The following is a 14,596-nucleotide window of genomic DNA, read 5'->3' on the forward strand; positions in this document are numbered from 1 at the left end:
CTCTCCTTGCTGGCGGAGCCGACGAAGAGAGTAAGAGCGGCAGGGGCGGAGCGATGCTGCGGGGCCACGCCCCCAGCACCTCGTGGTAACCGCCCACCGCACCTTCGCCATGTCCCGTATCCGACCAGGACCATGGGAGAGTGAGTGAAACTAAGATTAGTCTGCAAGGGGCCTTGACATCTTGCTTGTGGAGATCCGTTCATTTCTTCAGGGCACGACATTATTAATTCATTTTGGATGTGTTCAACAAACATTTTAAATAAAATGACTATAGGGATGAGATATAAGCTAAGCTAAGCTAAGTCGCTTCAATCGTGTCCGACTCTGTGCGACCCCATAGATGGCAGCCCACCAGGCTCCCCCGTCCTTGGGATTCTCCAAGCAAGAACACTGGAGTGGGTTGCCATTGCCTTCTCCAATACATGAAAGTGAAAAGTGAAAGTGAAGTCGCTCAGTCGTGTCCGACTCTTAGCGACCCCAGGGACTGCAGCCTACCAGGTTCCTCCCTCCATGGGATTTTCCAGGCAAGAGTACTGGAGTGGGGTGCCATCGCCTTCTCCATAGAGATGAGATATAAGACATACTAACTTCATTACCGAAGCTCACAGGCTAATGGGGGAAGACTAATTTTTTTGTTTCCAAAGAGTAAACGAATAAATAATTGGGGTCTAAAATTGGTGTTTTTCATAAAACTCGTTTTGAAAGAATGAGTGCATACGTGCATGGATGTGGATAGAGTACTAGAATTAATTTAGCCAGGAAGTGTTACCTAGTTGAAGTCTTTGAAAATGGACACAGGTTTTAGGTAGACTGCAGAAGGCATTTGCACTTGAGAAAATAGACTATACCAAAGAATACTGGAAAGACTATAGCAAGTTTTGTTACTGAAGACAGAACTTTTGAGGATGGCTGCTGGGTGACTATGGGCTTCCCACCTGGCTCAGTGGGTAAAGTATCTGCTTGTAATGCAGGAGACACAGGAGACAGGAGTTGGGTCCCTGGTTTGGGAGGATCCCTTGGAGGAGGGCGTGGCAACCCACTGGAGTATTCTTGCTTGGAGAATCCCATGAATAGAGGAAACTGGTGGGTTACGTCCATAGTGTCGCAGAGACTCCGATAGGACTGAAGTGACTGAGCACACAGGCATGCTGGGTGACTGTAGTAGGATCTCGTGTTTGTATTTTACATCAGGGCTGTACTTTGTTTTTTCTTTTTTTTTACTTTACAATATTGTATTGGTTTTGCCATACATCAACATGCATCCACCACGGGTGTACATGTGTTCCCCATCCTGAACCCCCCTCCCACCGCCCTCCCCATACCATCCCTCTGGGTCATCCCAGTGCACCAGCCCCAAGCTTCCTGTATCCTGCATTGAACCTGGACTGGCGATTCGTTTCTTATATGATATTATACATGTTTTAATGCCATTCTTCCAAATCATCCCCCTCTCCCTCTCCCACAGAGTCCAAAAGACTGTTCTATACATCCGTGTCTCTTGCTATCTCGCATACAGGGTTGTCGTTACCATCTTTCTAAATTCCATATATATGCGTTAGTATACTGTATTGGTGTTTTTCTTTCTGGCTTACTTCACTCTGTATAATAGGCTCCAGGGCTGTACTTTGTAAACTATGGACCAAGGTGAAAAATTAATCCTTACTTGAGGAGGATTGAAAAAAAAAAATTCCTGAAAGGAGGAAGAAAACTTACTCAGAATCTCAATATTTTGATATATTAAACAAAATATTGTCAACTGTTAACTTGGCTTCCTTTCTGATACCATATGTCTGCATAGAAATGTGGTGATAGTTCATTTGAGTTGAAAAAGTATTCTTTTACATGGACCAAAGAAAAGTTTTCTTTTACATGGTTACTGGACCAAAGAAATCATCTTTTTTGATGGAAAGGACACATCTTTGGAATCCAGATTTCTAACTGAATTCTGACATTACTTAATTTTATAACTTTAAGTAATTTCACTTTTTAGAATTCAAGATCTATTTCTTAAGGATTGTATTGGACTAATATAATTACCTCATTTAATAGATATTTTCTGAGTGCTCACTATGTGCCAGGCGCTATTTTTAATCCTTGGAAAACAAAGGTGCCTATAAAGATATGCCCTTCTAAATCACCTTAGAGTGTTAATGGGAGAAGCAGATTTCTTGAACACGTAAATAGAAAATTATGTGTCAATGACTTCAGTAGTTACCTTCAGTCGATATATCATGTCTTTTAAGTCCTGTCTCCATTTCTTCTTTCTTCTTTCATCAGTATTGTAGCATAGTGGGAGGGGGTTGTGAAAACATGCACACTGTGTGTGTGTGTGATCAGTCGCTCAGTCATGTCCGACTCTGCAACCCCATGAACTGTATAGCCCTCAAGGCTCCTCTGTCCATGGGAACTCTCCAGCAAGAATACCGAAGTGGGTTGCCATTACCTCCTCCAGAGGATCTTCCCAACCCAGGGACAGAACCCAGGTCTCTCACATCGCAGGCATATTTTTTACTGTCTGAGCCACAAGGGAAACTCTGCACATTACAAGCAGATAGCAAATACATGTTGATCAAATAAGTGGATACTTGCAGGTCTCTATTATGAGTAGATCTATTGATTTTTAAATTCATTTACCTCCAAATTTTTATCCAAACCAAGATATTTTCTCTTTAACTCCTCAGACATTGCTTATCTGGGAGCTGTAACTTCAGGTTTGACTGTAAAATATGTAGTGCATATAAGTCATCATGTTTTCTTGCTGGACTGAAATTTGCATTATTTTTTTTTTTTGTCTATGGTGTGTATGATTTTGGTGTTCTTATCACATCTTTTATTTTGAAAGTACATAAGTTTATGGCATGTGTACCTCTAGAATAATTATTTAATGTTTTAAGGTTTGAAAGTCAGCTCAAAGCAGTTAGCTGTTTGCTCAGAATTTGGCCTCTCTTTGTATTTCCTAATTGATACTGAGTGAATGAATAGTGATAAACCTAGTGGTAGCTTAAAAAGAATCCCTTTTATTCTCACCATTTCTTGCACCATCAGTCACATATAATCACATATAAGATCTAATGGGTTAGATGCATGGATAAATAATTAGTCTTTTCTCACTCATATCAGGATGCCTTATACCCATAACTGCATAAAGACATCAAAAATGTGTGTGTGTGTGTGCGCGTGCGCACGTGCACATGTGTGTGCACGCATGCACTTCCCTGATGGCTCAGCAGTAAAGAATCTGCCTGCAATGAAGGAGATGCGAGTTTGATCCCTGGGTCGGGAAGATCATCTGGAGGAGGGTACAGGCAGCCCACCTCCGTTTTCTTGCCTGGAGAATCCCATGGACTGAGGAGCCTGATGGGCTATATAGTCCATAGGGTCACACAGAGTCCGACACAATGAAGTGACTAAGCATGCACACATGCTCACATATATATGGTGATGGTGGTTTAGTTGCTAAGTTGTGTCCAACTCCTGAGACCTCATGGACTGTAGCCTGCCAGGCTCCTCTGTCCATGGGACTTCCTAGGCAAGAATACTGGAGTGGGTTGCCATTTCCTTTCCCAAGAGATCTTCCCAACCTAGGGATTGAACCCATGTCTCCTGCATTGACAGGCAGGTTCCTTCCTGCTGAGCCACCAGGGAAGCCCATATATGTATATATATAACTAGAGCTCCAGAGTTCCTTTCTCCCCTTCTTTGTCCAGATGACTTATTCTCTTTTGTAGTTCAGCCCAAATAGCATTTCTTGCAAGGCTTGCCATTCAGTACTGTAGATTAGCTGGTTGCTCCACCTGTCTGGTTCCATAGTTTTCTAGACATATCTTTTCCAATCCCTCTTCTCTGTGAAATACTATAAGGTAATATATTTCGATATCTAGAACAATCCCTGATACCTCTGTAGATATATCATAAATAGTTGCTGAAGTAATACAGTTTGACTAAATGAATGTCTCTATTTTAATGTTCAGCAACCAAGTTAAACCTGGAAATCAGTAGATGCTTAATAAAAGTTGCATAAATGAATGAACACATGAATGAGTGAATGGAGAAACTTGTGGAATTAATGTTAAGGGTGTGCACTGAATATCTTTGAAAAATTAACCTCACCTGTCTTCATTATTTTTCTTACTCTCAGTTTTTCTTTGTTTTGATTTCCTTAATCATATTTGTCCCAAGTAAATATAACTTGTTGTGTTGTTTTACTTGCATTAGATATTTATTAAAAGAAATATTTGTAATATTAAAGAGATAACTAAGACAGTGAATTCATCAAGGAGTCTACCATGCAGATATAAATATTCTGGAGGAAAACCTTCCTAACATACATATATACAAGTCAGGATGCATGTCCTTTCCCCAGGACATGCATCCTGACTTGTATATATGTAAGGAAGGTTTTCTTATGTTAGGAGACCCCACTCCTGCAATGTTCACCAGGTCTTCCCATGAGCTGGTCAGGCTGGTCCTCCTTGGAGCAGGGATTGAGTGCCCACACATGTGTGGTGTTAGAGCAGTGTGCAGAGCTGGCATGCCTGGGTGTGTGTCTGCTTCTGCAGCCAAGAGTGTTCTGACAAGAAGCCTGCTTTTGTAGATAGTTCTGTGATTTTAGAGAGCTTCCCAGGGTGCTAGTGGTAAAGAGCCCACCTGCCAATGCAGGAGATATAAGAGACATGTGTTTGATCCTTCGGATGGGAAGATCCCCTAGAGGAGGAAATGGTAACCCACTCCAGTATTTTTTCCTGGAGAATCCTGTGGACAGAGGATCTTGGCAAGTTATGGTCCATAGGGTCAAAAAGAATCGGACACTACTGAAGTGACTTAGCGTATACATAACATAAAACATTTTTAAGGAAAATACATGTGTATCTTACTATGTACCTTACTATACATTTTATCTTTAGCTTGCCTTTTATCAAAATGCCAACATCTGTTGGATCATAGAAAAAGCAAGAGAATTCCAGAAAAAAAAAATCTATTTAAAAAACATCTATTTCTGCTTCATTGACTATTCTAAAGCCTTTGACTGTATGGGTCACAAAAAACTGTGGAAAATTCTTAAAGACATGAGAATATGAGACTACCTTACCTGCCTCCTGAGAAATCTGTATGCAGGTCAAGAAGCAACAGTTAGAACCAGACATGGAACAGTGGACTGGTTCTAAATTGGGAAAGGAGTATGTCAAGTCTATATTGTCACCCTGCTTGTTTAACTTATATGCAGAGTACATCGTGCAAAATGCCACGCTTGATGAAGCAAAAGCTGTAATCAAGATTGGTGGGAGAAATATCAATGACCTCACATATGCAGATGACACTACCCTTATGGCAGAAAGTGAAGAGGAACTAAAGAGCCTCTTGATGAAAGTAAAAGAGGAGAGGGAAAAAGCTGGCTTTAAACTCAACATTCAAGAAACTAAGATCATGGCATGCGATCCCATCACTTCATAGCAAATAGATGGGGAAACAATGGAAACAGTGACCAACTTTATTTTCTTGGGCTCCAAATCACTGCAGATGGTGACTGCAGCCATGAAATTAAAAGACGCTTGCTCCTTGGAGAAAGGCTGACAAGCCTAGACAGCATATTTAAAAGCAGAGACATTACTTTGCGTGACAGAGGTCCATATAGTCAAGGCTATGGTTTTTGCAGTAGTCATGTATGGATGTGAGTGAAAGTGAAAGTCACTCAGTCGTGTCCAACTCTTTGTGACCCCATGGACTATGCAGTCCATGGAATTCTCCAGGCCAGAATACTGGAGTAGGTAGCCTTCCCCTTCTCCAAGGGATCTTCCCAATCCAGGGATCGAACCCAGGTCTTCCACATTGCAGGTGGATTCTTTACCAGCTGAGCCACAAGGGAAGCCCAAAAATACTGGAGTGGGTAGTCTATCCCTTCTTCAGCAGATCTTCCCAACCCAGGAATTGAACCAGGGTCTCCTGCATTGCAGGCAGATTGTTTACCAACTGAGCTATGAGGGAAATGTTTAACCATAAAGAAAGCTGAGCACTGAAGAACTGATGCTTTTGAACTGTGGTGTTGGAGAAGACTCTTGAGAGTCACTTGGACAGCAAGAAGATCCAACCAGTCAATCCTAAAGAAATCAGTCCTGAATATTCATGGGAAGGATTGATGCTGAAGCTCCAACACTTTGGCCACCTGACTTGAAGAACTGACTCTTTGGAAAAGACCTTGATGCTGGGAAAGATGGAAGGCAGGAGAAGAAGGGGATGACAGAGGATGAGATGGTTGGATGGCATCATTGACTCGATGGACATCAGTATGAGCAATCTCCAAGGGTTGGTGATGGACAGGGAAGCCTTTTTTGCCGTATTCTATGGGGTTGCAAAGAGTTGGACATGACTGAGTGACTGAACTGATCACCCCAAAACCATGTAATGAAGGCTTTCTACACCAATAAATATTGATTTCTCTGCATCATTAATTTTAATTCACAGTATGTATTAATATATAAAAGTAGCTCAGCAATAAAGAACCCACCTGCCAATGCAGGAGATATAGGTTCTCTCCCTGGGTTGGGAAGATACCCTGGGGAAGGAAGTGGCAACCCACTTCAGTATTCTTGCCTGGGAAATCCCATGGACAGAGGATCCTGGTGGGTTACAGTTTATGGGATTACAAAGAGTCCACACAATTTAGCAACTAAACAAACAGCAACACAATATATATAATTAGATGAATCCTCCACTGGTCAGCATTTGTGTTGTTTCCACTTTTTTTGGCTATTATAAATATGCTGAGATGAACTTCCTGGCTCATATATCTTTGTGCATGGGTATGATTGTACTTCTTTGGCAAAGTATCTGGGATATTTAATTATAGAACCAAAGGGTGAGGACATTAAGCATTTTGACACATATTGCTAAATTACACAACTTTTTGTCCCAAAATATATTCTGACAAAAAAATAACTCCTTCATCTCAATAAGTCTACTCAACTACCTTCTATAACTAACTATAACATGCCTAGAAACTTACTTGGTGTATAGGGCTTCATCAATTTTTTATCTTCTTCATCATCATCCTCATTTTCACTCTTATAGTATGATTTATACTGTATACATGTCTGGCAGATCTTAAAATCATTCTTTTAAATACAAGGAGACTAATTAGTACATATATATTATCTTAGTAAAATATACTCCTTTTATATAATATTTTATCTTCCCACTAGTTTTGCTATTTGATGCAGTGGACATTAATGGTCTCAAATTTCTCACAATTTACAGTAAGTGAAATGTATGAAAATGAAGCATAATTTTATATTTTGAAATTTTTCCATGAATTGTTTTGTCCTAAATGCCAACTTGGTATTTTCAATATGAGCTCTTTAGGATGGTTAAGATGAAAATAATGTGCAGGATTCATATTTAAATGTGACATCAAAAGCACAGAGCAAAAGGAAAACGATATGTGAAGAAAGACTTATCTGTTAATTTGACTCTAAACTTGTTTAGAGTTTCTCTTAAATGTATGACATTTATCTTTCTTCCCACATTCTGAAAATATGTGGTTTGCTTATATCTTTGTTAGAAAGGTACACTTGTTACAGCTAAATGATTATTTGTTGGTCTCCAAATTATCATGTTGGCACCCTTTTAAAACTGAAGTCTCACATAAAATTCCCAGAGACCGAATAGGTCAAAATAATGATGACATCTCAGCAGCAGTTACATTTTTCATGATTTTTAAATGAATACCTCATTTTGTTTGTGGTTCCTCTGAAGCACCTCCCCAGACCTCAGCATAGTTTGTACTGACTGATGTGAATTAAACAGGTCTGTTCTTAAAGTATCTTTTGAAGTTTACAGAGACTTGAATTTCCAAACAAATTTAATTTTTGAACTTACAATGCACATACATAGAGAATAGCGATTCTCTCTTTTCCTTGCCTACCAACATCCATTGTTAGAAGGAAAATAAGGGAAAAATGAAGTACATAGTTGAAATCTTGTAATAATTTTAAAATGTCTGCTATGTTAAAAACAAAAATATTTTTAAAATCTTCAAATAGTAGATCTCAAGAGACAGGCTAGCATTTTCAATTTCAAAATAGCCACTGAGTTTGGGTTGCAAAATGACATATATATAAAAAGGAATCTTGGTGGATATGAATTTTATTATTGATTTCATGGTTATAAAGACAACTTAGTTTGTAATCAGAATGAACATAAACCACAACTTTTTCTGACTCTCTTTATTTCTAGCGTTTTCTAACATCACATTTGCTTTAAGGTTTCAACAAACATCTTCTTCCCAACCATTTCTGAAATCCTGAGGTTAAGAGGAATAAAGAAAGATATAATTATCTTTTTCTTTCCCTTAAATTCACCTCGTGTAGCTGAATGTTTGTGACTTATTACAGTGTTTAACTTATAAAACCTTCTCACAAGTACAAGCTAAATGGGAGAAAACGAACTGCCTCACCTTTTCAACAAACAGGGAGGAGCAAAAGCCAAGGATAAAACCTTTAACATTAAAACCTACCAGACTGTGACAGTCCTACCAAAGAGAAACCATAATGAATTTTAGAATTTCTTTTTTGGTGAATCTGAGTGCTTCTTTTACTTTTATCAGATTCCAAATGAGAGTATACATTTTTCTCTGTTTGATGTGCTGGGCAAGATCTGGTAAGAACTGATAATATGATTTATATTAAAATATGTATTAAATATTCAGTATGGTTTGAATTCTTGGATAAAGAATGATATAACATTATGGTATAAAAATATACTGTAATTATGGGTATTCATGTGCAAACAGATTATTATAAATGTTTGTGTGTGTGTGTGTTTGGTACATTGTATGTTCTGTATTTTATTTTACTTACTAGAAATTTTTTTTTCAAGGAGATATAAATAGAACAAATACAAATATTCACGAGAAATTTAGAATAATTTAGTGCTAGGGAATTTTCTTCAGTATTGGAAATCATGGCTTAATAAACATCTTGGTTTTTGTTTGTTTGTTTGTTTGTTTAAATAACCCTACTTTTGAGGACAACTTTTTCATAGGTAAATTGTCAGTTGCAAAAGAAACAATAGAAACATATTCTACAATGTTTTGCTTTGTCCTATCACTTTACAACAAAACAGAAACCAGAACAAGTTTATGATAATAATATTGAAATTGTCCTGGTTTACTGGCTTACGGTAATAAAATTTACTAATTTAAGTAATATCATTTACTACTTTATGGTAATAAACAGTTCAGTAGAACTTCTTGTTCTACTTTATGATAATAAGTAGCAATTTTACAATCATAATGAATAGTTTTCTGTAGAGATTTTCCAAAAGAAGGCCATTTCCTTTGTTTTAAAATCTTTTTAAAAATTTCTTGAATGCATACTTGAATAACCTTAAAATATCAACTAAAAATTCAAATTATTTCTTGTTTCTTTTCAATTGTATATGTGAGCTTAAAAATAAGTTCTGGAAATGTTTGTTCTATATTCAAATACAGACTTTGAATGGTAATAATATACAGTTCATCATTTATATTTTACTTACTTGGAATTCTTTTGATAGGTATTTTATGGTTTTGTAATGTACAGTGAATGTGAAAGTGAAAGTCACTCATGTCCAAGTCTTTGTGACCCCGTGGACTATACAGTCCATGGAATTCTCTAGGCCAGAATACTGGAGTGGGTAATCTTTCCCTTCCTCAGGGGATCTTCCCTACCCAGGGATCGAACCCAGGTCTCCCTAATTGCAGGAGAGCCAGCTGAGCCACAATGTACAGTAGTGGTACCTTAATTTGAAAGAATTCTAAAGTATAGACTCCTATCCTTTGTGTTATATCATAGTTGACATCATTCTACATCAATATTATGGTAGACTTTCTCAATTTGTTGCTTTGATTAGTAGATAGGAAGTTGTTCTCAATTGATAAAACACAGATATGATTATAAAGTGTGTTTCTGGCTCTGTCAACAGAAATAAAATATCAGACGTTTTAGATATTAATAACAATAAATAAAAAATAAGAAAAATTAAAAGATTGGCTGAGTATTAGAATCATACTTAACCCATGCAAGTGTTCTCTCATTTTACATAAGTTCTTACCTACCTAGGATATTTTGTTGAAATTTCAGTAATTTATTTCAGATAAATATGTTTTTATTAAAATTATACATGCTCTTCCCTTCTCCACTAGAGGTTCTGAAATATATTTTTCAGAAGCATTTCTTACACTCAACATGAGAATAATTACATCTGCCTTCAAAAATGGAAAAACATCCTGAAAAACTGGGATTAGTCAGATCATTTCAAAACTTTTAAATAGAATCAATAGAAGTAGAGAAGTAGCTGAACAAACTACTGTATATACAAATATATGTATATGCATATATATTTAAATTATATGCACATGTGTTCTTAGTATACTTTTGAGTCCTAATATCTGCTGAAATGGTGGTTGTGGCTGTTACCATTATTACTATAGCAAGTGTCAGCAAATATTTCTGTAAAGGGCCAGATAGTGAATGTTTTAGGCTTTGAGGGCCCTACAGTCTTGATTACATCCTTTCAACTCTGCTATCATGGCATGAAAATAGCCATAGACAGTTCATAAACCAATGAGTCTGGCTGTGTTCTAATTTAAATGTATTGATGGACACTAAGGGCTTCCCAAGTGGCTCAGTGGGTAAAGAATTTGCCTGCAATGCAGGAGAGGCAGAAGGCACAGTTTTGATCCCTGGGTTGGGAAGATCCCCTGGGAGGAGAGCATGGCAACCCACTCCAGTATTCTTGCCTGGAGAATCCCATGGACAGAGGAGTCTGGCGGGCTACAGTCCATGGAGTCACAAAGAGTTGAACACGACTGAAGTGACTGAGCACATATGCACAATGGACACTAAAAGCTGAATTACCAAAATTTTCATGTCACGAAATATTCTTTTTTTTAAATTTTTTAAAATTGTAAAATCATTCTTAGCGTGCTGGTCAGATTTAGCCCACAGGCCATAGTTTGTCAACTCCTATGCTCCAGTAAGTAACTAATAGAAGAGATGTTAAAGATAGATTAGTTCATCTTTCTCATTTCACAGGTGAGGAAAATGAGATTCGGAAAGATGGAGTCATTTTTGTTAAGGTGATAGAGCTTACAGCCCTGGACTTCTGGACTCCTGGGCATTGTGTTTAAAATGCAGATTCTACAATTATGTAAAGTTTAAAAATTAAATAAAATTTTAAAAAATGCAGATTCTTCTTCACAGGATGGAGGGTGAAGCCCAAGATTCTGCAATTTTAATTCACTCCCAGTTGATGCTCATATGTATGCAGACCACACTTTTAGTAGTAAGAGTATATTTGTAGAACCTTACTGAGTGGACTGTCTATAGGGCAATAGTCATTCCAAAAGCCATGGAATTCTGAGCCCACAGACTCAACAAAGTCATCATTATTTTTCTCTAAACTTTATAAAAATCTTTCTGATGTGACTAGTAATCTATTTCTATTGATTTACTAACATCAAATGTCCACAAACAACTTTGTAATTTATTATACCAAAGTTACTTTAAGGGTGTTATGAAAGAAGCTGGGATTTACAGTTAAAAGATGCAGATTCAAGTCTGGTGGCTGTTCTCCCAGGCCAAATCATTTAACCTCCCTGAGCATCAGTTTCTTCATTTTTAAGTGGAAGTAAAATTTATAATACCATTTCAGTGCATTTTCAGGCTCAAAGGAGATAACATAAATGAGTGATTTGGTCAATTCTAAAGCAATATAAATTAGGTTAGAGTAATCCGCTGTTTTCTTCCAGATGCATTTTCTCTTTAATTCTCTAAGATTGATTTTCAGCTATAGGACCTCACGCTGTATCTACCCATGTACAGTTATGGTAGACTTGTATGTACTACGTATATCAGAATTCCCTGAGTTGTGCCTTTAAAAATGTAGATGTACCTTCCAATCAGAATCTCTGGGCATGGCTCAAGAAACCACATTTGAATAAACTCTCCTTGTCATTTTTTATACCCATTTTTAAACTCATGCTTAAGAATTCCTTTTTTTTTTTAAACAAAGAATTCCTGATCAAAGTCTTATCAGTCACTTACTATATTTTGCTTGTTTGGTCAACTGTCAGTGTATTTTCAACAGCTTTTCAAATATTTGCACAGTTGAAAAGTTACTGATTGAATATCTTGATTTCTTATTACATGCTAAATAAATGTATTTTCAGGTTATTTAATCTTTTAAAATTTCACTTTCTTGAGGAAAAAGGTAGCAAATATAAAACAGTACAGTGCCTGGCATGGAGTGATTGCTAAGTGAAGTCACTTCAGTCATGTCTGACTCTGTGCGACCCCATAGACGGCAGCCCAACAGGCTCCCCCGTCCCTGGTATTCTCCAGGCAAGAACACGAGTGGGTTGCCATTTCCTTCTCCAATGAGTGAAAGTGAAAAGTGAAAGTGAAGTCACTCAGTGTCCGACTCTCTGCAACCCCATGGACTGCAGCCTTCCAGGCTCCTCCATCCATGGGATTTTCCAGGCAAGAGTACTGGAGTGGGGTGCCATTGCCTTCTCCGGGAGTGATTGCTAAATAATCATAAACCATCATTAATATTATTGATGTTATTGCTGTTAACAAGTACAATTTTGCTTTTAGAAATGAAGAAAGAGAAGGAAGTACATTTTTCTTTTAGAAATGAAGAAAGGGAACGAAGGAGGTTTTCATGCAGGCTCTTTGGGATGAATGTGGATTTCAGAGGATTATCAGAGGAAGAAGTAAATCTTTATAGAGTGTGTTAGGATTGGTAATTTTTTATGACTGGATTTTGAGGACTCTCTGTTATTCATTTTGTCAGTGCTTAAAGTAGCAAGACAGAATAATTTGTGTGTAAGTGGGTTTGAAATCAAAGAATATTAGAATAATAGAAGTCATAGGGGACCATTTATTTCAACTCCTTCCATTTAAAGAAACCAAGGCCTAGAAATGAGAGCAGAAAAACATTTGCTCAAATTCACAAGAGAAGTTTGAAAGAAATTAAAGACATTTGGGTCTCAGTCATCCATGTCCAGGGTGCTGTTCACACCTCTGAACTCTTGTTGGTTTGGATCTCCTTGTTCTCTTCTTCACAACCATTGCAACTATAATGGAAATATACTTCAGTTAGAGCTGAGCAGCCTAGAATCATTGTTCCTGATGTCATATGTCTTTGATATTTTTTAAAAGTTTACTGCTTCTATAATTTTAAATCTAGGAAGTTTTTCACACTTCTTTCTCAGTGCACTGCTCTGTTGAGATTATTGCTAGAGTCATTATCTTTCTACATATTTGATAATGAAATCCAGTATTGTGTTCTTGCTACTGAATTTCTAATCAGAGTAATTTAGACCAGTCCGAAGAACCTCAATTTGTTAAATTTTCAAACAACATCAATACTTATTTTTCTGTTCTAAATATCTTTATCTTTCAGCCAATAACATTATTTATCATTTTTTTAAATCAATTCAAGTTTATTTAAACCATTTCTCCTCCTTATAACACTCCTTATAACAAAAAGTATGTTAGATTTAAAACATTGAGAAAATATTAAAATTCAGGAGGGAGAAACACAGAGAAAATATAAAAAGATAGACAAAATATCGAATATTACCATCACCACAAACTACAATTATGATAGTGGTCTATTTCCTACCAGTTCTAATACAGTAAATATGTGTGTATGTGAACAAATATGAGTTAGAGTTTACTGCATATATACTATGTATTATAGCTAAAATTAGGACTATATGTGTATATTTATAGACTATATAGATTTCTTACTTGCTGCATTACTATGGATACATCATAATTTATAGACTCTGCCATGTATTTAGTTTATTCCTAAATAACCACTTTAAAACTGATGTGATATGTATCAGTGTTAATGGTCATGGTATAATAGTAAAAATGATACAATGATATTATTTTAATTAATCTTTACTAGTTATTAAGAATATTGAGCACATTTTGATACATTTATGTTTGAATATTTAATTTTGTAAAATGTCTTTATAGTCGTCACTTGGTGTTCACTTGGGGCATTCTTTTTCTTCATTAATAGTTCTTTATGTATATTAATTCCTCTTCTACTTTGTATTGAAAATATTGTCCTAAGTTTTTTTTTTTTTTGTCATTTGGCTAGTTTATAGTGTTTGTGTTGTTGTTGTTTAGTTGCTAAGTCACGTCCAACTCTTTTGTGACCCCACAAACTATAGCCTGGGGTTTTCCAGGCAAGAATACTGCAATGGGTTGCCATTTTCTTCTCCAGGGGATCTTCCCAACCCAGGGATCAAACGTGAATCTCCTACATTGGCAGGTGGATTCTTTACCACTGAATCACCAGGGAAACCCTTAGTGTTTATGTACAGAAGTTTTAAATTCACCTGCTGTGAAATCTGTTGGTCTGATACTTTATGGTTTCTTCCTTTTTTTAATGCTAAAAAGTCACTCCTCAATCTGAGATGGTATATGTATACATTAATTGTATTCTTCTTCTAGTTCACATAATTTTACTTTTAAACGGAATGTTTTTATCTAACTCAAATCAAATAATTATTGTAGTAATTATTATATTTAAAAACCCA

At 36.7% G+C, this 14,596-nt stretch overlaps 1 protein-coding gene across 4 annotated transcripts in view; it reads left to right on the top strand.

Moving 5' to 3' along the window:
* The first annotated feature begins 80 nt into the window (after positions 1 to 80).
* Positions 81 to 14,596, top strand: part of LIPI (lipase I) — an 80,502-nt gene continuing 65,986 nt past the window's right edge. The window contains exon 1 of one of the 4 annotated variants that reach the window (XM_061429775.1): positions 81 to 140. In XM_061429775.1, the coding sequence (XP_061285759.1) occupies positions 110 to 140 (31 nt within the window). In that variant the 5' untranslated portion in view covers positions 81 to 109. Of the gene's footprint in view, positions 141 to 8,507; positions 8,653 to 14,596 lie in introns of those variants that run through there. The other 3 variants (XM_061429809.1, XM_061429856.1, XM_061429730.1) reach the window with 3 other exon arrangements.

This window comes from Bos javanicus, chromosome 1 (genome assembly GCF_032452875.1).
Source record: "Bos javanicus breed banteng chromosome 1, ARS-OSU_banteng_1.0, whole genome shotgun sequence".
Lineage (NCBI taxonomy): Eukaryota > Metazoa > Chordata > Mammalia > Artiodactyla > Bovidae > Bos > Bos javanicus.